General features: G+C 37.8%; 2 protein-coding genes across 3 annotated transcripts in view; one reads left to right on the top strand and one right to left on the bottom strand.

Annotated features, from left to right (window-relative positions):
- The window catches only part of LOC141444656 (uncharacterized), a 28,958-nt gene extending 9,482 nt beyond the window's left edge, over positions 1 to 19,476 (top strand). For both annotated transcript variants that reach the window (XM_074110234.1, XM_074110233.1), the window contains exons 2-11: positions 5,435 to 5,651; positions 6,152 to 6,271; positions 6,853 to 7,647; positions 8,120 to 8,238; positions 9,364 to 9,498; positions 10,913 to 11,027; positions 11,902 to 12,026; positions 13,955 to 14,068; positions 14,918 to 15,005; positions 17,459 to 19,476. In XM_074110234.1, coding sequence (XP_073966335.1) covers positions 5,442 to 5,651; positions 6,152 to 6,271; positions 6,853 to 7,647; positions 8,120 to 8,238; positions 9,364 to 9,498; positions 10,913 to 11,027; positions 11,902 to 12,026; positions 13,955 to 14,068; positions 14,918 to 15,002 — 1,818 coding nt within the window. In that variant the 5' untranslated portion in view covers positions 5,435 to 5,441 and the 3' untranslated portion in view covers positions 15,003 to 15,005; positions 17,459 to 19,476. The remainder of the gene's footprint in view (positions 1 to 5,434; positions 5,652 to 6,151; positions 6,272 to 6,852; positions 7,648 to 8,119; positions 8,239 to 9,363; positions 9,499 to 10,912; positions 11,028 to 11,901; positions 12,027 to 13,954; positions 14,069 to 14,917; positions 15,006 to 17,458) is intronic.
- A 1,228-nt stretch (positions 19,477 to 20,704) lies between these two features.
- LOC141444680 (uncharacterized) lies at positions 20,705 to 22,859 on the bottom strand. Its single transcript, XM_074110263.1, has 2 exons — positions 22,767 to 22,859; positions 20,705 to 21,730 (listed from the first exon to the last, which is right to left on the bottom strand). The coding sequence occupies exons 1-2, from the start codon at positions 22,786 to 22,788 to the stop codon at positions 20,760 to 20,762; spliced, it is 993 nt and encodes a 330-aa protein (XP_073966364.1). The 5' UTR covers positions 22,789 to 22,859; the 3' UTR covers positions 20,705 to 20,759.
- Between the last annotated feature and the right edge of the window lie 1,793 nt (positions 22,860 to 24,652).

Genomic DNA, 24,652 nt, shown 5'->3' with positions numbered 1-24,652 from the left:
CGATCTTCAAAAAACGAGCTTACTTGTTTCTGTATAAAGTGTAAAATTAGTGTAAATAGCAACCGACAGATACTTTCATTATTACTTGCTTACATGTCAATTTACTTTGCTGTACATTGCTGGCAATTATAATTTTATGATTGGTTTTTGGAGTCTTTTTGCATTTTTTATTTCAACTCCAAATTTTGTTACTTTACGGTCATCCCGTAAAAGCCATATGGAAAATACAAACTGAAACATAGATGCACAGAAAAACCAGAAAAAGAGACCAGCGCTGGGAATCGAACCCAGGTCCTGAGCATTCCGTGCTGCGTGCCATACCCCTACCTACACTATCACTGGATAGGAGTACAGACACGAATTTTTCCTATGCACCACATCCACTAGCCCTCATCGAGGAACTTTTAACACTCCATTGGAACTAAACGCTCACCCGGACAAGAGATGTCGCTATTAAGCAATCAAATTATGATTGGTTTTTGGAGTCTTTTTGTATTTTTTATTTCAACTCCAAATTTTGTTACTTTACGGTCATCCCGTAAAAGCCATATGGAAAATACAAACTGAAACATAGATGCACAGAAAAACCAGAAAAAGAGACCAGCGCTGGGAATCGAACCCAGGTCCTCAGCATTCCGTGCTTCGTGCCATACCCCTACCTACACTATACAGACACGATTTTTTCCTATGCACCACATATCTCAGCTTCTTTGTTTCTTATTTAGTCACTTAAGCAGCTGGTCTCTGCTTCTGGTTTTTCTGTGCATGTTTCAGTTTGTATTTTCGATATGGAATTATAATTTTGTTAGAATAACAAAGTCGGAAGTTCGAATTTTGCACTTCGTAGTATAGCGCTTGGTACAGTCACCAGCATTAATATCTGCCACAGCGGAGCGTGCAAAAATATCTGACACGTCCTTCCTACCCTAGAAATAGAGTCGTATCAGATATTTATGCACGCTTGTTGTGTCAGATATTGGTGCTGGTGACTGTACTGTAATTTAAACTGTAACTGGTAACTTGCTGGAACATCTCTCTTTCGCTTCCCACGTCACTTATTCCATTACACGGTGTACACACATAGGTCTCTAACTGTGATTAGATTAAGTACTCGAGATCGCTGAGAAACGAGAGCAACGGTGGACACGGCACTGAACAATAATGCACGTGGTTAGTTAGATTAGGCCCTGATTCTCTGAGACTCTACTCTAAACCACAAACCATTTGGGGGTCTATTTTTACAATGTTATTTGCGCGGTTTAGTGGACTGTATTAAGGTTGGCCTAAAACACTCTGTAGTTTACCTATAAAGGCGGATGGAAATATTTTAACTGAAAAGCTGGTATTCACTCACCCCCTTAACTACAGAAGCACTTGATGATACAATTGCTGCGGTCTTATATAGCTTTAAGTCTTCCGATGGTTTTTAAAATAATTAAATATATGCTGCGAAAAACACGTGGAGCGAAGCGCTGCTGTCGTAGTTGACAGACGACTCTTTTTCTTTTTTACTCTATATGTCATAGAGCAGGACGTGCGCGGAGGTTGGATGGGTGGCGAAATACTTTCCATTTCAAATCAAAATACTCCATCCAACTTTATAGGCTCAAACAAATGTAGATAGGTACTTATAGTAATCAAACCACAAACCACTTGTCTATTTTTTACAATGTATAGTGAATTGAAAACCATTTCCGCTCGAGTCTAATAGAGACAACAATTTTCGCTCTTTTAGACTCCAAGTGCCGACTAAGCACCAGCAGATGTTCCTGCACTCCAACTTCTGGACGGAGGGTGTCTTCCATCGCTTTAGGGAAGCAAGGATAAAAATCCCTTAATAACTTTTTTTTTGTATAATTTGAATGTTACAGCTACTACTGTTTTACTGCAATGCTGTAATTTTTTATTGGCAAATAAATAAATAATAATAAATTTCGAGATAAATGCTTTTAAACGTTTTCTGTTGTTTATTAATTATTTCCCGCGGCTTCGTCCGCGTAGAATTCGGTTATCGCGCGCTGTTCCCTCGGGAACTGTGCATTTTTCTGGGATAAAAAGTAGCCTATGTCACTCTCTGGCCCATAAACTATCTCTATGCCAAAAATCACGTCAATCCGTCGCTCCGTTTCGACGTGAAAGACGGACAAACATACAAACATACTTTCGCATTTATAATATTAGTATGGATTATTATAAAAATAAAGCATGTTTGGTAGAACTAGAATTCACTATGATGTCAGCATCCAAAATAGTTCTAATGCATAAGTAATTAATAAAAAACCGGCCAAGAGCGTGTCGGACACGGCCGAAATAGGGTTCCGCAGCCATTATGAAAAAAATAAGTAATATTTTTCTAAGGATTTCGTATTTTGTACGGAATATTCCAAGTTTAAGTGTATTTTATACCTTAGGCTGCTATTACTCTTAAACTACTAATAATTCTCAAGAAAACTTAACAGTTATAGTTTTCCTTGTAAGTTTGATATACTTACTACCATCCTGTTTTTTTTTAATTTCCACCCACGGGTTAGATTTTAGAGGGGAGGGGAGGGGGGACGCTCGATTTTAACCCTTTAACCGCCATTGTCTGAATTATACGACAGAAATTATCCAGCTCATTTCGCCGCAGTCTTATAATTAAGAAAAAATGACATATTATTTCGGTGTAGGTGGCGATATGGGCACGTACGAATGAAAACGTTTTGCGGTTAAAAGGTTTGAAAATTTGCACTTTAAAGTTAAATATTTTGCAAAAAAAATCACTGAATCGAAAAATCGTTTTAGCAACCCCCTAATGTTTTTGTAAGACCTATCCAACGATACCCCACACTACAAGGTTGGTTGAGAAAAAGAAACCACCACTTTACGTCTATGGGAGGTACAGTAAAAAAAATTTTTTTTTGAATTTTTATTGTACCCTTTTGTCGGCATAGCTTTCATATATATTCGTGCAAAATTACAGCTTTCTAGCATTGATAGTCTCTGAGCAAAGCCGCGGATGGACAGACAGACAGATAGACATGGCGAAACTATAAGGGTTGCGTTTTTGCCATTTTGGCTACGGAACCCTAAAAAGTAGTGATTTAGAGGAAAAATATCGAATTTGGTTTCTAATTGACTTAAATGAACTATATATGTTGTGGACCAAGTGATAAATCACCAATACCATAAGTGTCACAACTAAATGACCAATATGAGATTGCAGTTTGATTTATTCAATTAAGTACATTGCCCGGGCATTATACATAATGTCTATCCCTTATTGGGCAAAGTAATAAAAAAACATGTCTCATTACTATTTTTTTTATTTTTACGTAAAATTTAATGAATCTATAAGCATCTATCAAAATCTGTAAATCTGTTAGAATTTTATTCTGGCACTCGCCGGCCGCTGTTGCTCACCACGACCTTACGATAGCACGTCTACGCAACAAATGTATGTTCATGTAGCTTTTCCACCTCCAAGCTGTAAGATCAGAGTATAAGATCTCAACCATAAAACTACCAATTACTGGCTTTGATATGAATTTAGGTACATATGGTAAGTAATTAAACAAAATGGTCACACGCCCGACAAACCTGGTTTTTTATTACGATGATTATGGTTATGACCCCTTGGTAGGTAACTAAGGTTAAGTACTTTATTTATTCATTAAAATGGAGTTTAATTACATATAATAAAATACAAAATATCCATAGGACTAAAACTACTATTAAATTAAAATAACTAGAACTAAAACTTTAATTAAAAAAAGAGAGGTTGGGCCTCTTGGCATGGTGCCCATCACGCAGGCAGCATTCCCGCGTTGAACTAGGGATAGTTATTAATCAAGGTGCTATTTATATTGAAACGACACATCAACAGCCTTTTTAGGGTTCCTGAGCCAAAATGGCAAAAACGGAACCCCTATAGTTTCGCCATGTCTGTCTGTCTGTCTGTCTGTTTGTCTGTCAGTCCGTCCGCGGCTTTGCTCAGGGACTAGGTATCAATGCTAGAAAGCAGTAATTTTGCATGGATATATATGTAAACTATGCCGACAAAATGGTACAATAGAAAACAAAAAAAAAATGTTGTTTAGGGTACCCCCCATAGACGTAAAGTGGGGGTGATTTTTTTTCTTATCCAACCCTATATAGTGTGGGGTATCGTTGGATAAGTCTTTTAAAACCATTAGGGGTTTGCTGGGATTTGTTTGCGAAATATTCAACTTTAAATTGCAAATTTTCATTAAAATCGAGCGTCCCCCCCCCTCAAAAATCTAAACCGGTGGGTGGAAAATTTTGAAAAAATTGAGTATGATAGTAAGTATATCAAACTTTTAAGGAAAACTATAACGATTAAGTTTGGTTTAGAATTAATAGTAGTTTAAGAGTAAATAGCAGCCTAAGGTATAAAATATACCTAAACTATGAAAGATTCCGTATTAAATACGAAATTCTTAGAAAATATTATTTAATTTTTTCGTAATCAATCAATCAATCATCAATCATTTATTTATTTCTGAGAATATGGTACAATATAAGTTAGTAAAAAGTGTTAGTTCAGCATATTCTGCCGTCATCGGCGTAGAAATATTTTACAGTTAATATAATTTTAGAATAAATAAATAAAAAAACATTATTAATAATAAAAACAGAAAGAAAGAAGAGAGGAAAAAAATACATTATTTTGTTTATCTATAAAATAAAATACAATTTGCCTAAATTAATTGTTACTTATTTAAAAATTCATCAACTGAATAAAAGCACTTATCAAGCAACCACTTAAACATTCTCTTTTCAAATTGGTGTGTTTGTAGCATCTTAAAATCCTCAGGTATTCTGTTATACAACTTTATAGCCATGCAGTATACGTTCATGCCAAACAATTTTAAGTTTTTTCTAGGCTGATGCAATTTTAGCGGTCTCCTGCTAGGTCTGTTAATTTTATTAATTATCTGGTCATGCAGTGGAAAAAACTGTGGGTACTTTTTGACAAATTTAGTAATGACTACGGAACCCTATTTTGGGCGTGTCCGACACGCTTTTGGCCAGTTTTTTATTTTTATTTAAATTAAGTTACTTCATGTAAATAATTAGCTTTGTCAGTAATATTTATTCAATTAAGGCTACAGGTTCAATATTTACAGCATAAAAAAACAGTAATTAATCAGTAATTTCGTCAGTAATTAATTATTAAAAAACACACACACACAACACACTAATTAAAAAAAAAAGTGTAATCGATTCCACTTTCAATTCTGAGCAAACTACTTCCAGATGTTCAGTTATTTAATTAACGTATTGTATATTTTATGATAATGGTATAAATAAGTCGGTAGAGAAGTCGGTTAAAAACTGTTAATTAAGTTGTAACTCAATCTCTCAATAACGGCTGAACGGATTTAAATGAAAAACATAATTTCGTATAACCACTTCTTTGCTTTTTTTTCAGCCCCACAATGTTCCACTACGAATACGAGAAGCGTCCCGCGTCGGCGTCGTCCTGCGCTAGTCGGGCCACGACGACCACCGAGTACAGCCGAGACTGCCCAAGCGCCGCCCGAAGTTTCCCGAGCTACTCCGAGCGGAGAGTCCAGCCGAGCGTCGAGCGCGCGCGCCGCCCGCTCCCCCCACGACCGAGTGGGGACATCATGCCCAGCAAAACTTCAGTAAGCCACGAGCCGAATATTCCCGAAGCTTTCCGAGCGAAGAGTCCTACCGAGCGTCGAGCGCGCGCGCAGCTCGCTTCCTCCGCGATCCGCGACCGAGCGAGGACATCATGCCCAGCAAAACTTGATGAAAATGATTTGGGAATCTGCTGATTTGGAGATCCGTTAAGTTGAGAATCCGTTGAGTTGGGAATCCATTGACTTATAAATCCGTTGAGTTGGGAATCCATTGACTTGTAAATCCGTTAAGTTGGGAATCCATTGATTTGTAATCCGTTGAGTTGGGAATCCATTGATTTGTAATCCGTTGAGTTGGGAATCCATTGATTTGTAATCCGTTGAGTTGGGAATCCATTGAGTTGGGAATCCATTGACTTGTAAATCCGTTAAGTTGGGAATCCATTGATTTGTAATCCCTTGAGTTTGGAATCCATTGACTTTTAAATCCGTTGCGTTGGGAATCCATTGACTTGTAAATCCAAATACTGAATCTGTTCCAGGTCCCACTGAAGGTGTGGCTGATCACCAGCGCGTCGTGCTTCGCCGTCTGCGCGGTGCTGGTGCTTGCGACCGTCGTCGTCACGCGCTGGGGGTACCAGCCGCAGGTCTATGAGACTCCTGTAAGTATGCTCTTACTGGCATCACTGAGGGAGTCACTCGGTTAAATATTTTTTGTCAGACAACACAAAAAGTAAGTAAAGGGTGAGATAGGTACTGATAGGTAGATTAGGTATGCCATCGAATGCAACGCCTTGCAGATAAGTTTGGTCAGCAAAGCTAGTGTATGTGATGTTTAGGTATCTACGTAATATACGTGCCACGAGAGTTGAAGTGAATTTTTACACACACACATACACACACACAGCTGAACTGAAAGAACTGATTGTACAAAAGGAGAATGAATTAAATGAATGAGTGAATGTCAAAATCCCGCTGTCATTACATGATAAAATATGTTCTTGTGTGCGTGACCTCAACTCTTGTGGCACTACTTACATGCGTACACTAACTGCGAGATATTGCCTCCGAAGACATGTTTATCTAACTTGTTCTTCTCTTCCTCGCTCTTTCCATATTTGCTGCTGCAGTTATGATTTTTTGCACCAACTTATCTGACAAATATTTACACGCCACTGCAATTCGGTGAAAGATTTTTTTTTCGCACAAAGAGATATGATGATGAATTTGTTGCCTTTTTCAGGAACCAGTCTACTCCCAACCAATCCAGCACCCAAAGGCGCTGCCAACAACCACAGAAGTCATCCCAACGACAACAGAATCAAGCTCCGAAGAGCTAGAGAACGACATTCAGTTCCCGATACTGGAAAAGCTTTCGATATTCAAGAACATAGTAGCCAAGAGAGACAAGAAGAAAGACTTTAGTCTGCTGTCTAAACCCCAGATGCATCCTATGCATGACGTCGCGTTACATGTCGAAAGGAAGATAGAGAAAAAAGATCACGCAAAGCTCCCTGAACACGAAGTAGCTAAAGATAAGAAAGTTATACCAGATTTCAAACCCACCTTACCAGACGTATTTATCAATAACCAAGATGTCAAATTACCCGATGGTTACGTTGCAGTTTTGAAAAAGAACGATCATGATTTTTATGAAGAATATTATAATGATGAAAACTTATATGACGATTATATGCAAAGCAATACAATGACTAGTTATTTGATTGAGAAAGTGCAAGAACTCCATGATTGGATAACTGCTGATCCTGATTTTGAAATTGCTGGTAATCATTCGAAGAAGAAAAGTAATAATGATTTTGGACAGCTTCTGAAGGCGTTGAACAATAGTTTAATCGAAGGCAATGTGAATATAGTAATGAACAAATTGAAGGATATATATTTTGGTGATAATTATACTAGTGGCAATCATAGCAGGAAGATTATTTTGAGTAACAGCACTGATTTGCTGTCTTTTGGGATCTTGACCTTGGATGTGATGATTCTTCATAATATACAACTTATGGCGTGGGAGAACCAGGTATGTTACATCATTTCGCTTTCTTTACTTTTGTTACATGTATATCATCGATTGTATCACTTCGTTTCCCATAAATTTATTTGTCATAGCAACGTTTGTCATTTTAATTTAATAAATTGTAATACAAAGATAATGGAACCATTTTGTCCATTGGAGGACAATTTTGTCAGCGCCTAGTAGGTTTTGCCGTTGTACGGTAAAAAAAAACCTAGAAAACGAAATATGAGAGGTAATGGTGGATGAACGATGACCAACCGCCTGGAACCGTGTTATTTTAAGACTTTGTTCAAATGTCATCTTATAAAATGCAGTAGACTACATTATGTTAAGATAGTTTTAAAACAATTTCCGAAAAAAGATTGTTTGGAAAATAAATGACTTAATGACAACTACTAACTATGAAAAGAGATAGTACTTATTGCCAGCAAAAAAATAAAATTTTTACGCAATTTTTTCATCGTTTGTTTATCAGGAAGGAGTCCGTAACAAGATGTTGAAAGACCCCGACGTGTTCGCTTTTAACGCCCTATTCTTGGACCCCTCGAAGGTGGAATCCAAGCAGAATGAGGTCTACAATACTGCTGCTTTCTCGTAAGTACAATACCAACTCCCCCCAGTGGGGGGGAGGGAGAAATATGAAACCTCGAGTGCTCGTCACTGCCCCAATAGTTGGCATCTTTAATCTTACGTCATTAGCAATAGAGATAACAGCAGGCTTTCGTGTATTGGGTAGTGATGCAACAAAACCTCTGTTTCTGTTTCCGCAACTATGGAAGTTCCGCGCGCTTTTTGACATCCGCTTCCGCTTCTGTTTCCGCAACTTTTATAACGGAAATATAATTAAGTTTACGACGGTTGAGTGAGTTGAGACTCAATTCTTACTCAGCGGCCAAATTACTTTTCATAAAATATTGTTTTGTATTGTGTATCTCTATTTATAATCTAGGTTTGTTGTGTATTTGATATTTCCTAAAAAAATATTTGTAAAAAAACTGGCCAAGAGCGTGACACGCCCAAAATAGGGTTCGGTAGCCATTACGAAAAATTTAAGTAATATTTTTCTAAGGATTTCGTATTTTATACGGAATCTTCCAAGTTTAGGTATATTTTATACCATACGCTGCTATTTACTCTTAAACTACTAATAATTCTTAAGCAAACTTAGCCGTTATAGTTTTCCTTGAAAGTTTGATATACTTACTACCATCCTGATTTTTTTCAAAATTTTCCACCCACCGGCTTAGATTTTAGAGGGGGGGGGACGCTCGATTTTAATGAAAATTAGCACTTTAAAGTTGAATATTTCGCAAACACATTACTGAATCGAAAAATCGTCTTAACAAACCCCTAATGATTTCAAAAGACCTATCCAACGATACCCCACACTATAGGGTTGGATGAGAAAAAAAAATCACCCCCACTTTACGTCTATGTATACCTACCTACTGTGATACCCTGAAAAAATTTTTTTTTGAATTTTTTATTATACCATTTTGTCGGCGGGGGTACCGTTTTTGCCATTTTGGCTCCGGAACCCTAAAAAGGGTCTTTTTCATAGTATTTACATTTTGCATCTGTTTCTGCTAAAAGTTAGTTTTGACATCTGCTTCCGTTTCTGGTTCCGCTAAGAGACTTCCGTTGCATCACTAGTACCTATTGGGCATTCGGACGTTTACCTTATAAGGCAAAGTTTAAGTTAAGTATTGTTTGTTATAGCAAACGTCAGAACATTCGTGCTGAGAGCGTGGACGACTTTGACATCGGCAAGAATCTTCTCGAGAACGTTCTGGAAATCGGAATGAGCACCGCACGCGCGGCCATACACCTGGGGCGCGCGTACAAGAACACCAAGTGAGTTGCAACAAATGAAACCTATCAAATCTTCAAAATCTCCTCACGCAATACTATGGTATTTGACAACGCCCGAATTTCTCATATCCTATATCCCATCCTATTAATTTATAATTTGAGAAGTTTGTAAGTCTGTTTGTTTGTTAGGTACTTCAGCACGTCTTAACCACGTCTTAAGAGTCCCCGAGAGTTAGTGTAAGTTTTCGGTTACAAAATACGTCACGATCGCGTTCGCGTTAAAATCTCAATTTATATGGAAACACGAACATCGCAAACGTTCCGCTAGAGGCGCTCTTCGTGTTTCCATATAAATTGAGATTTTAACGCGAACGCGGTCGAGACGTATTTTGTAACCGAAAAATTACACTAAGGGCACAGTACGCTCGCGTCCCCATGCAAACGTAGTTTCGTTTTACAAGCAGCACTACAGATCAAAACGCAACTTTGCAACTATAATGGGAGCAGCCATTACGATGTTCATAATTAGGTTTGGTTAAAATAAAATGTAACGGAAAAAAACAATAACGATTTTCTATTTCTCATACAAAACTTAAAATTAATGTGATTTTGTTTTGTTCATTGATTATGAACGAAGCTCCCATTATAATTGCAGGTTTATTCTGTTTCAGTGTGTTGTTTGTAAATTAGAACGAATTACGAAAATAAGTACTTTTGTATGAAAATGCGACCAGCGGCGAGTACTGGCGAACCAATTTAATGAAATAGATATTTGGTATAAACAGATAATTTGAGTCCCGAAGAAGGACATAGGTTAATTTTTATTCCGAAAAATTGTAGTTCCAGCGGCATAGCGATAAACGAATTCTACGCGAATGGAGTCGCGGGCAACAGCTACCACAGAATAAGTAATAGTACAAGTACACAATAAAATAATGAAACAATAAATCAAACACCTATAATTTACTATCATAGACACACGCACGCACATACACACAACACACACACACACACACACACACACACACACACACACACACACACACTAATACTCTTAAGTTTTACTATTCTTATTTTGTTATTATCACAAAATCTTAATTGTAAGGTAATATAAAACTCGAGGCTATCTTGTTTAAGGTAAATAGTTAGCTTTATTATTATTCTAAGAATTGTTTAGTTCTAGTTTATTATGGATTCTACCATTTATTGTTATGGAGGAGCGGTGTCTCCTGACACAAGCATACTTTTGCTTAATAGGAGGCTCCAACCTCGTCTGTATACCACGTAAAATACCCAAATAAACTTTTTTCATTTTCGTTTTTTCATTTTCAAGTAGGTACAGCTACTTTGTAATAATATTTTTGTGTCTTATGTTGTTGCGAATAAAGGTAAGATTCCTTTCTTTCTTCTTTTAATTTAAGGATACCCTCTAATGTCCTGTCCTGTTCGTTTACAGGATAGTCCTGAGTCAGCTGTCAAATCGAGAGAGTCTTAACAACAACATCCAGCAGCAGTTGTCTCGCGACGTCGACGGCAACGCGCATGCGTTGAACCACCTCAGCAGCCAGCAGGTATTGTGATCAATGCGGTACATTATAGACCCGGATTTAAAAAAATGTAAACAAAGGTGTTGCCGTTATCAAAAAACATTTGCAGAATTCAAGATATTTTATTATTTCTACAATGGCCAGAAATCGACTTCCCATTAAAAAACTGTATTTCTTAATCAAGATAAAATATTTTAATTTACTGATGAAAATCTTAACTTTGGCATTTACACTTTGATATATTAATTTACAAAGAGAGTAGTTCATAATTTAGTTATTGTCCTGGTATTACACCCGGGTTTTTAAGCTGTGGGCCGCTTGACGACTTCCGAGACTGAATTCGTAATCGTTTTCCAGTGACTCTTGTTATGTTATTTTTTTTACTGTCGACATTGTAACGTTTTCCGTTGTTTTTAGTTTATTTTTATATGAAAGGAAGGATTCCGGTCCAAGTACCTACTTCTCGGTCAAAAGACGGCGAGATAAGGTGTCTCCCGTAAAAACGGCTCTTTTATCGAAAATAGAAAAAAAATATGGCAACAACAGAACTTTATAATATAATATTTCTAGCGGGCCCATACCTTGAAATCCCCTGAAAAGTCACTTTGACAATGACGAAACGTTGTTTACATTTTTTCCGTGGGATTAAAAATCCGGGTTTAGAAGAGTGGGTAAAGGTAGTGCCACGAGAGTTGAAGTGAATGATTACACACAGCCGCATGAAGTACTGATAGTATAAAAGGAGACTGAATGAAATGAATTAGTGAATGTCAAAATCCCGCTGTCATTACATTACATGTACGTGTGCGTGACCTCAACTCTGGTGGCACTACCTATACATTATAATACATTTTCATTTGGGATAAATGTAAATAACTAACTTTATGCGACTTGGCAGGCGTCACTGTCGGAGTCACGCGGGGCGTACACGGAGTTGGACTGTGTGTGGCTGCTGTACTGCCGGAACTTGGCCGTCACTGCCAAGCTCAACGCGCCGCTCGCTACCATGGCTCGCATCAATGGGTAAGGCGTATAATGCGACTTGGCAAGCGTCACTGCCGGACTCTCAGGGTTGCTTACATCGAGTTTGATGCGTGTAGTTGCTAAATGAGGGCTATCGTTTTTTGTCTCACTAGATGGCGCACTGTTGCGTGAGGTTTTTAAGTATGGCTTTCAAAGTCTGTTATTACGGGCGTGAAAACAAAGTTTAGGTTAAAATCATATTTAATACACCTTAAAACCGTACCATAAAAATTTCGAGCATGCCACAGTGTTGCATAGTCCCCGTTTTGTTCGGAAAAAAAGGAGAACAAAGGTTTCCGAAAGTCAAAACTGTCTTAAAACACAGACAATCACTGCCCCGGAACGCATATTTGCCATAATTAATTTCAGATATTGCAAAATATTCACAAAATTTTTCTAATTATAAATAAATCCCGCGTAGCTCACCCAAAACCTATGAGATTTGACATTTCGGAGACCTCACGCTACACTAGCGCCTCTAGTGGCGAATTCATTCGCGATAGCCCTCATTGCTGGAGCTTGGCTGGCATTGCCAAGCTCAACACGCAACTCGCCACCATAGCTCGCATCCGGATAAGGTATAGAATGCGACTTGGCAGGTGTCACTGTCAGACCCCCGGGCAGGTCTACATATTGCCGGAACTTGGCTGTCACTGCCAAGCTCAACGCACCGATCGCCACCATAGCTCGCATCAACGGCTAAGGCATATAATGCGACTTGGCAAGCGTCACTGTCAGACCCCCGGGCAGGTCTACATATTGCCGGAACTTGGCTGTCACTGCCAAGCTCAACGCGCCGCTCGCTACCATGGCGCGCATCAATGGGTAAGGCATATAATGCGACTTTGCAGGCGTCACTGTCAGACCCCCGGGCAGGTCTATATATTGCCGGAACTTGGCTGTCACTGGCAAGCTCAAAGCACCGATCGCCACCATAGCTCGCATCAACGGCTAAGGCATATAATGCGACTTTGCAGGCGTCACTGTCAGACCCCCGGGCAGGTCTATATATTGCCGGAACTTGGCTGTCACTGGCAAGCTCAAAGCACCGATCGCCACCATAGCTCGCATCAACGGCTAAGGCATATAATGCGACTTTGCAAGCGTCACTGTCAGACCCCCGGGCAGGTCTACATATTGCCGGAACTTGGCTGTCACTGCCAAGCTCAACGCACCGCTCGCCACCATAGCTCGCATCAACGGGTAAGGCATATAATGCGACTTTGCAGGCGTCACTGTCAGACCCCCGGGCTGGTCTACATATTGCCGGAACTTGGCTGTCACTGCCAAGCTCAACGCACTGATCGCCACCATAGCTGGCATCAACGGCTAAGGCATATAATGCGACTTTGCAGGCGTCACTGTCTGACCCCTTTGGCTGTTCTACATATTGCCGGAACTTGGCTATCACTGCCAAGCTCAACGCACTGCTCGCTACCATAGCTTGCATCAACGGCTAAGGCATATAATATAATGCGACTTGGCAGGCGTCACTGTCAGACCCTCGGGCTGGTCTACATATTGCCGAAACTTGGCCGTCACTGCCAAGCTCAACGCGCCGCTCGCCACCATAGCTCGCATCAACGGCTAAGGCATATAATGCGACTTGGCAAGCGTCACTGTCAGACCCCCGTGCTGGTCTACATATTGCCGGAACTACCCTATATAGATACATTGTGTATATTGTATTTAATGTTTTCATGTGTTTTTCTGTAATTTTTTATTTATTTGTGTTAATTTTGCTGTATATGTGTGTGTTCTGTGTAAGTGAATAAATGTCTTCTTTCTTTCTTTCTTTCTTTCTTTCTTTATATAGTATAGAAATACCCTAATCACCGCGTTCTATTAATCTTTGTCTAGAAGGTAGAGACACGGTGTATAATGCCAACTACCCTACATATTCAGATTTTTTTCACGCTCTTTCGCAGCATTGCGTTACGAATGTTGACGGGCGAGCTGCCAGCCGACAAGGCGCTGGACACCATGGTGTATGAGGCCCTCACGGGGTGGACCGAACTGCGGTGCAACGATATGTTCCCCAGGTACCCTACATATATTAACTAGGCTTTACCACCGAGAGTTGAATGAAGGTTTTCCGTCAGGCGAAATATCGCTAGATGGCGTTAGTACCGTGAGGTTCGTTTGACATTTCAGTCTTGTCGAAAATACAAACTGAGACATGGATGCACAGAAAAACCAGAAAAAGAGACCAGCGCTGGGAATCGAACCCAGGTCCTCAGCAATATAATAAATTATGTTTGTTAACTAAATGCATGTATAGTTTCTCTTGTATTTATATAAATATTGATACTTTTCTTTTCTTTTCTTTAAGTTTTAATTGTAAATGATCTCTTGCCTTAATTATTCTCATTACTGTACCGCATGTTTACAATTTGTTTTGTGTGCTAAAGTTAATAAATAAATAAATAAATCCGTGCTGCGTGCTATAACCCCTACACCACCGCTGGACAGGAATCTAGACACGAATTTTTCCTATTCATACATATCTCAGGTTGCTTATTTCTACTACGCTACTTATGCAGCAGCACTAGCGACATCTATGTTCCGCTCTCATCGAGAGACGTCACACACTTTCGGAACCAACCGCTCACCCAGACAAGAGATGTCGCTACTAAGCAATCAAATTATAATATCCGTGAAACCGGGATACCCGTAAAAGTAACAAATTTGGAGTTGAAATAAAAAATACAAAAAGACTCCAAAAAACCAATCATGATATTTCGCCTGTCAAAACCCTCATTGAAATACTAAGCATTTTCCAATGTTAACCGCACTCGCAGATGGCCAAAATACAGGCTCAGCCTACTTTGGTCACTCTCACTGATGGATGATCTTCAAAATGTAACCATGACCATGGTCTATTGTTTCAGATGTAGCAAGGTGAATGCAGCGACGGTGGTCTTAGACAGCATCTTGCAGCCAGTGAGGAAGACGCAAGCATCTAACAGAGTTTAAAATGTAGGTACCTGTTCATCATCATCATCATACAGAAAATGACAGATGAAGCCTGTCAAAGTTCGGGTGAGGGGGCTGTGACATCCCGTGCTAAAAAGTGTCGCACGGCGTGACGTCTCGATATATCTTCGTTAACTGGCTATATGTTCATAATTTTTTCTTGCGAAAAATTCAATTTTGCTAGACAAGCACACTTTTTGTACACGATACTTTAATTGTTACATTGTTATCGAAGCCGGAGCTCTATAGGAATCTATCTCGGTCCATTGGAATGGTTATAATTAAGATAGAAATAAATCAAAGCGCAGAAATAATACTAAATATTCTTTCTTTACTTGACAAAAGAAAAAATACGTATCTAACTTAACCTAAACTTTTTTTACTTGAAGTAGAAACAATACGTATATAACCGAACCCAACCTTTTTTTTTACTTGACAAAAGAAAAACTAGGTATCTAACCTAACCTTTTTTTACTTGATAAAAGAAAAAATACGTATCCAACCTAACCTTTTTTTTACTTCACAAAAGAAAAAGCAAATAAAATAATTCTATTCTATTCTATTCTAAAAAATACGTATCTAACCTAACCTTTTTTTTACTTAACAAAAGAAAAAATACGTATACCTAACCTAACCTTTTTTTAACTTGACAAAAGAAAAAATACGTATAACCAAACCTAACCTTTTTTTTCATTTGAAAAAATACGTATCTAACCAAACCTAACCTTTTTTTTACTTGACAAAAGAAAAAATACGTATCTAACCAAACCTAACCTTTTTTTTTCTTGACAAGAAAAAATATTTATCGAACGTAACCTAACCTTTTTTTTACTTGACAAGAATAAACACGTATCTAACCTAACAACCTTTTTTTTTACTTGACAAGAAAAAACACGTATCTAACCTAATCCAACCTTTTTTTTTACTTGACGAACAAATCGTATTTAACCTTTTTTTTAACTTGACAAAAGAAAAAATATGTATTTAACCAAACCTAACCTTTTTTTTAACTTGACACCAAAAAATACGTATCGAACCTAACCTAACCTTTTTTTTACTTGACAAGAAAAAATACGTATCTAACCTAACCTAACCTTTTTTTTACTTGACAAGAAAAAATACTTATCTAACCTAACCTAACCTTTTTTTTAACTTGATAAGAAAAAATACTTATCTAACTTAACCTAACCTTTTTTTTACTTGACAAAAGAAAAAATACGTATCTAACCTAGCCTAAGCTTTTTTTGACAAGAAAAATACATATCTAACCTAACCTTACCTTTTTTTTTACTTGACAAAAAAATACGTATCTAACCTAACCTTTTTTTTATTTAACAAGAAAAAATACGTATCTAACCTAACCTAACCTTTTTTTTACTTGACAAGAAAAAATACGTATCTAACCTAACCTAACTTTTTGTTAAACACTACTTAGCCCATCTTTAAATTTCTCCTAATCCTTTGCCTACTTTCAATTTCATGTGACATTATCAAATCAAATACATAACTGAAGAGTCACAGTTAGTAGAGTAGGCAGCCCTATCGCGCGTTTGTGTACCGAACCAGTGTAGGTAATTATATCAAGGACGCTGCCGAGACGGAATACTGCTCCTTTTTAGGGTTCCGTAGCCAAAATGGCAAAAACGGAACCCTTATAGTTTCGCCATGTCTGTCTGTCTGTCTGACCGTCCGCAGCTTTGCTCAGGGACTATCAATGCTAGAAAGCTGTAATTTTGCACGGATATATAAAAAAAATAAAAAAGTGGGGGTGATTTTTTTTTCTCATCCAAACCTATAGTGTGGGGTATCGTTGGATGGGTCTTTTAAAACCATTACGGATTTGCGAAGACGATTTTTCGATTCAGTGATGTGTTTGCGAAATATTCAACTTTAAAGTGCAAATTTTCATTAAAATCGAGCGCCCCCCTCTCTTTGCCGTGGAGTGCCGGCGTAAGAATGTGGTCCCCCCTCTCTTCCCGTGGGCGCCGTAGAAACCTGCTGAGGGATAATACCAGAAGATGGGCAGCAGCGTCTTCTTGGCTACTTTTACATCCTATACTGCGCTCGCCAAGCGTGGTGGTATTGTGGAGGTATGGTGGCGTAGGCGTGGAGAAACCTCAAAAAGAAAGTGCACCATTTACCCAGGCCCCTAGTCCTCGGCAGCTCCCCTTCGCGGGCTAACTGTGGATACAAGCCGCTTCCAACCGAGGCACCTGGAGGTCTATGGGGGAGGCCTATGTCCAACAGTGGACGTCCTATGGCTGAGATGATGATGATGATGATGATTCCCTTTGCGATTTTGCCTCTAAGGCTACGTACGCACTATGCGGTTAACCGTACGGTTTTAGCGTGCTGTCCCTCTTCAAAGTATCGCTTGAGAAAGAGACGACGCGCTAAAATCGCGTGGTTAGCCACATAGTGGGTACGTATAGCCTGTGTCTTGTCTATGGTTTCAGATTGACGTCATTGGCTGATCGCGGAGCGACCAACGTGTACACTTTTTCAGTACAAAAAAAAAATAGAGGCCGTGTTGTCGAACGTGCTGACGTTGGCAATCCCATTCACTGTCTCTTTCTCTCCTCGTCTTATACCGTGCGACAGATAGAAGTGGTGAATACGATTGTGATTACAAGTGTGTTGGACAATAACGCCTCAGGTTTGACCTCCGGTGGGTTCAAATTGTTATTAATAGAAACTTATGATATGAAATGTACAATAAGAGTGCTATTTGAAGTAAGATCATGCTCAATATAGGATATTACTTATTGTTTAGTAAAAGTATCCATTATTCATAATACAGACCTGTTATGTAAATCCGAGGCCGTATTGCGTAACGTTTCTGGCGCTCGCGATCGCAATCAAATGACAGATTTTGCATACCAAAACTGTCACTTGATTGCGATCGTGAACGTCAGACACGTTAGGCAATACAACCTCTGATTCTATCTGGGAAAGACAATGTCAAAATGACAGACAAAATAATGTTTTACGAACATTTATGAAGCAGTGTTTAGTAGTAAATTGGTACAAAAAAAGTACCTACCTACCATTTTAAGTTTTATAGAATTAATCTCTGGTATAGGATGGCTGAGCTTGAGAAAATGCCCGCGAATTTACGAGGCCGTTTTTTCAGGGTTTTGAAGTCCTATTAGGAACCCTTTTAGTTTCGCCATTTTCGTCTGTCCATCCGCGGCTGTCTTGTACTCCATTTTTTTTAACATTTGAAACTTAACGGTAAAATTTGCACACCTTTTTAAATGAAACAACGAAACTTTTTAATATTTTGTCAACTTCTATGATAAAAACGTAATAAAGTTTATATTATTAATACCGCTAATAATAGGTATTTTTTAGTACATTTATTTATTGTGTTCGAAATACCGAGACAATGTGTGTTACAATTTGACCGTTAATTCAAACTTTAAATATAACGGAGTATAGTGACTGTTAGAGCATTTTTAAACGCGTTTTCAACGCGCGTTGACAACCCATAGACCAGCCATACAACTCGAGTGCGTAACGCGTTTTTATCGATATAAACGCGCGTCGACGGCGCGTTTAAAAAACACTGTGTACAAAGGCCCTTAGTGTTTATAATTTTTGAACCTCACCTGTAAAGTGGGAATGATTTATCCCGGGTGGGTTGTAACAGAATCCTTCTTAGCGGAGGAGGAAGCGGAGTTTCACGGAGGTAGGCGGAGGTAAAAGTATAAGCAGAAAAAAACAAAATGTATAATGTTAAAAAAAGGCAAATATGTTTATTTCAAATAGAGGTAGGTACAATCATAGTACACTTTTTACTAGAAATATTAATCATTAATATTATATTTCATAAACAATAGTTGTTATTGTTATAGTTATCAAACATCGCCATCGCGCGTTGTAACAAACTTCCGTTTTAACTTCGCATAATTTTTAGGTACGATTGTTTTTGTGAAAGTTCCACTGCTATGGAAGCGGAGACTAATTTCTGTTCGCCTGAGTAGTATTTTTTCGGGCTCAGTTTTCACATAGCAGAGTTTAAGTTTGACTGCTATCGAGGCTTAAATTAGGTTTATTTTAGTTTTAAGTTTTATTTCTGACCGCAAACTTTTATTTTACCAGTGACTAGGATTAAGTAAAACGCATTTTTTTACTATAATATAAGTATGTGGTCGGATCCTTGAAAGTTGTAGACAAATTATTAGATAATAATTAAAGTTAGGTTATTGTTTAAATTTATAAATTTAAATTAATTGTTATTTTTGTTAGACTGATATTACAGTTGCAAATAAAGATTCAGTCTGAAATACACTGTTTTATTTAATTTATTTGAGACCAGATGGGGGTACACGTTGGCGTGAAAAACAATGGGGATTTTAGGATACTTATATCGTTAATAGTAATGTAGCAGCAGGGGGCTACCAAAAATAGTTAAAATTTAAAAGTGGTCTAAGAAAAAAAAAGTTTGGGAACCTGTGGTTTAAATCAAATAAATCATATCATTCTATCTCGGATACGGCTCTAAACGATTTCGATAAATATGTAGGGGTTTCGGGGATGACAATTCGATTTACTTTGGTCTTAGCTCTGGAAAAACACTTGTTATCGAGTTTTAGCCCGAGCAAAGCTCGGTCGCCCAGGTACTGTTTCATATAATTAGTCTTATATTATAAGGTACAGATGTAGTGAATAATCCGTTCTCATCGTGATAATCCGAAACACGACTACTTCCGAATGCTGCCGACGACTATTAATTATACCTACTAATAAGTGACATGTTTGTATTATAGTAGATTGTTCAACAAGGGACTAAAACAAGCCGTAATGACACGAGATGTTTAGCCACTCGAGCAGAGCGAGGGTGGCCGAGTGGCATTATGGTTGTTTAGTCTCGCGTTAAACACTACTTTTCACTTTGAATGCGAGGAAAAAAAACAATGTTCTGTTCAAAATTACAATATTACTTTTTAAAACGTACGTAACTACAAAATAGAAAAAAAAAAATTGGTTGCGCGGTTTTTTCTTTTCTGTTATTTAGCCAACAGTTTCGAAATTGAAAACTATTTTAAAACTAATTGGACTACGCATAATAAAATGAAAGAATCCTTAATATAATTGAATAGATTCATATTCGTAATCATTAATTGTGTTGCACGAAATTACTTAAATCATGTTTTTTTTTCAATATTTTTGCACAGTAGTCATTTTGGGGTTATTTCCACGCCCTACAAATCCTCCATTCACAAACATCGTGTTGGCTGTTTAGGGGTTCCAAAGTAAATTAAAAAAAATACTTAAATCCCTGAGAATAAAAAGGAGACTAAGGGCTTTTATGATCATTGATTAGTGAAAATAAATGTGATGCCGTCTCCGTTATTAGAAGTCAAACGTCACACCACGAGTTAACACTATCAATGGATGTTAAACAGCCCACAATAAATTTTATAGCGAGAAGTGAAAATAAATAGGGTACCTTATTTTATTAGTGACAAACGTCACACCACGAGTTTGAAGTATATCACGCTGAGATGTTATAACCCCCACAATCAAATTTTTATAGCGAATACTTTATAATAGTGTAAACAAAAATCGAATAACAATATTTAATTAACAACTCTATATCGCTCATTAATTTCTCGGTGTGACCTTCCCCTACACTGTGTTGGATATTAAGCCTGGCTCAAATAGCATGATAAAACGTTTCCGAGAAAATACGATGGTAAATTCACTACATCTGTATCAATGTTTGCCACGTATAAGTACACGAATACAATGTTAAACCACATGCAAGTATTGGGACCCTTTGCCATCTTTCACAAGTGGCCTGTCTATAATAGTTTTTAAAGCCTCCAAAAGACTACTTACAACTTTATGAGACATCTTAATCTTATCGAACATATCCAAAATTTGCTTCTCACTCCACCCTGGATGATTCGTTTCTATATCAAGTCTTAAATTATGCAGATTAATCGCTAAAGTGTCGATGTTAGCTATAATGTACCCGATACTATATTCGTCGCTTGCAGCAAAAGTTTTTTTGATTTCTCTTAGCGAGTTTGTTTTAGCAGTGATATCATTAAAATATTCGTTTATATAAGAGAGTAGCCTAGTTTTTACAGCTTTAGAGATTTCTGTATCGATATCATGAGGGTTAAAACTTCTTCTGCTGTTTGTTTGATTGCAATTACTTTTTTCATGGTTTACTTCAGTTTTGTTTACATTCGTAGTAGTTTCATTAACTGTTTTAGCTTCAGTAGTAGATTTGTCTTCTTCAGTAGGCTTCACACTTATAACTTCTGGATCAGTAGATGTATTTTTTTTAACTTCGACGTCTGAAATGTCGTTAGTGTCTCTCTTGTGTCTGGCAAACCTCTGGTTTTCATTCACTTTAACAACGTACAGTTCTTTGGTTTTTGTTTGTCTCAGTTTTTTATTTTGTGTTGACAAATTCTCGTTGACTGTCTCAAGGGCGCTTATCAATTTGTTAAGTAAATCTGTAGCTTCTTCGTTGAAAGCTAGTTTTACATCTTCGTAATTCACTTTCTTTTTGGATGACTCCAAATCAATCAGATTGAGTTTTCTTATTTCATTTTTATTATTTAAGTTGTTTTTTTCATTCGGATTCCTTTGATTATCTTGATGATGTATAGCATCGTTTAAAATATTCATTAGTTTACTTCGCGCTATTGATGATTTTGATAATTCGAATGATTTGGCTTTAATAGGAGTACTATGAGCGGTAATACCTAAAAATAATCAAGAAACAATTTATTGAATCAGGCGTTACTTTGCGGAGGTCCATATCAATGAACTAAAATAATTTCCTTGCTCACCCGCGACCTTACGATAGCTAAGCTTATGCAAAATATGCGTGTTCATGCAGTTCCTCCACCTCCACACTGTAAGAACACACACAAATCACACAAACCCATCTATCACCACCACCACACTACACTGACGCGTTTCGAACTCAACCAGAGCTCATCTTCAGAGTGACACAACCGTACACCATGCTACCAGTTGTTAGACTAACGAACCACAACCACCGTTTTAACTTGTCACTGTAACTCCAAGTACCCACATACGTTTTATGAAACAAAACAAAACTACCCACAAATTATTAATATTTTTTTTAACCGTCCTTCAAAACTACCTTGATTTTTATTTATTTACTGTCAAGGCATGTTTTATTAACTACCATTGCTGAAATTAGATCCAAGCCGTAGCAAGGGAGGGGGGGGGGGGTTTGGTCGAGGAAACTGAATCATGTACCAGGGTGGAACCCTTTCATAATCAATTTCGCTGATTTCTTTGCCAAATGTATGGGATATCAATAAGACATTAGTAGCGCAAAGGTTCCACCCATGTACATATAATTGCATACATACATTAATGTTGCTGTGATATGTACCAGTTATCATCTGATTAGGCATAATCATCATCACCATCAGCCGGAAGACATCCACTGTTGAACAAAGGTCTACCCCTTAGAATGCCACAATGGACTTCAACTCGCCCCCCCCCCCCGCGCTTCCCGCAACTCCCGCGATGTCGTCAGTCCACCTCATGTCCTTCTGTCTGTCTGTGACATCGTAGCTCTCAAATGGTTGGAACGATATCGATTCAGTTTTTTATGGGAAAGTGAGTTTGCTTGCGGTGATTTTTAACTATGTTTGATAAACATCGGTTCAGCCGTTTTTGAGATAGTGCACTTTGAAATGACAATAATCGGGGTTTTATTTTCCAACTTACTTATAGTTAGATTATTTAAGACGTACTCACATAACAATAACAAAAAAAACATGGTGATTCCTCGAACACAAGTTTTGGAATCGTCTTGTGTTTAGTCTATGACAAATTATAGGTTGCTATCGGTGCGATGTTTAGAAGTGTTTTTTTTTTACAATCAACCGTATAAAGATACCGTTCGCATAATATGAAAATTAGTTGTTGTGTTTTATCAAATATTTCATCGATTCTGGTGTTACTTTGCGGAAGTTAATAGATATCAATGAACTCCGTCAATCAATGAAGAGATCCTTTTAAGGGATAAGTCCGCCTTTGTACGTCTCTTTCTCTTTTGCGGCATTTCCTCGCTGCACGGCTATGCTCTGTCTCTGGGCGAACAAGACCTGGCTCTGGGGTCGCCAGAGACGCCAACTATACTTGGTTTAGGTAGATAGGTATTTAACTAAATGTACCTACACAAAAAAACGTCAATTGGTGTCTTAAATATTGAAATTCCCCTGTTAAACTATCTAAACATTTACATTTCTGAATTGAATACACTAGTCTAGTTTGTATACAATGATAGATAAGTAAAATGTTTTAAATCCTTGAATGTACCAAATCTGGCTGCTGAAGTTACTTTACATTTAGGTAAATACCTACCAAACCAATTATATGTAGTTTATTTTCATCATAATCTAAATATATTTATAAATAATGATAACGGGTACAAAAAAATATGGTTAAATAGACAATTCAGAATAAGACCGTTAATCTACCACAAGCATGGAGTAAGTACAATATTTGTTGTACAATCACTACCATCAAGCAAATACGTGGTCTACCACCCTAAAGTTGATAATTGTTTGCATGTCATAAAACAATAATGCCACGTGTCTGTCAACTTAAAAGTTCGACTTTAGCGACATATTAATTTAATTTGGTGCGGGTAAGAATAGCACCATTTGAGTAAGGAACTGAAGTGTGTTGTGGGCGATGGGCATGTCATGCGATATCACATTTTGATCTATACCCACATTTATGCTAAAAGTGGTACTGGAACACAAGTTTCACGTGCTACTTTTAGGGATATGATTATGTATGTAATGTTAATTTGATAGGAACTTGTTTACATATTGATATACCGCTTATTTGGCTAATGGTACAATATTTGTTTGTGTATCTGAAACCTCGCGAACAAATTTTTTGCTTTCGGAAGACCACGGTCCTAAAAAGTCTTCATGAAGATTCGACAATCCTCAATCGACAACCACGACCACTCAGTCAAGAGTGTGCTCTTCTTCTTCTTTTTAATTAAGAGCTATGCTTTTATCGTTGGAATTATCGCCACTCCGCACGGTCTTTGGCCTGCTGTTTGACTTCCTAAAACGACACGACACCCACCCTTTCCATCACCTGGTAAAAATAGGTCAATCTTGGTGTTCCTCTGCCTCGTCTTCCTTTAACTTTTCCTTCCAGCAGGTTAAGAAAGAAGTTGTTGTTTCGTATGAAGAGACAAGAGTGTAGACTTGAAATAGCGATTATTTACGTCACCATAAATTAGCAATATTTTTCTATCCCTACCTCGCACGTGTTAAGAATTAAGAGCCATGCTCCATCAGTATTCATTTAATGAATCCATGTACTAAAATAATTGATTTCTGAAGAGTGCGCTTTCATTAAATCGATCTAACACATTACTAAGCGATTCAATAAACAATTTATTGAATCAGGCAATACTTTGCGCCTGCGGAGGTCCTAATCAATGTAGTAAAACAAAATTGCTTACTCGCGACCTTGTGATAGCTACGTTTATGCAAGAAATGTGTGTTCATGCAGTTCCTCCACTTCCGCACTGTAAGAACACACAAATCACACAAACCCATCTATCACCAACGACCACACTACACTGACGCGTTTCGAACATAACCAGAGCTAAT

Source organism: Choristoneura fumiferana, chromosome 30 (genome assembly GCF_025370935.1).
Source record: "Choristoneura fumiferana chromosome 30, NRCan_CFum_1, whole genome shotgun sequence".
Classification (NCBI taxonomy): domain Eukaryota; kingdom Metazoa; phylum Arthropoda; class Insecta; order Lepidoptera; family Tortricidae; genus Choristoneura; species Choristoneura fumiferana.
Note: the sequence above shows the minus strand (reverse complement) of the source record. Positions and strands in the feature narration are given on the sequence as shown.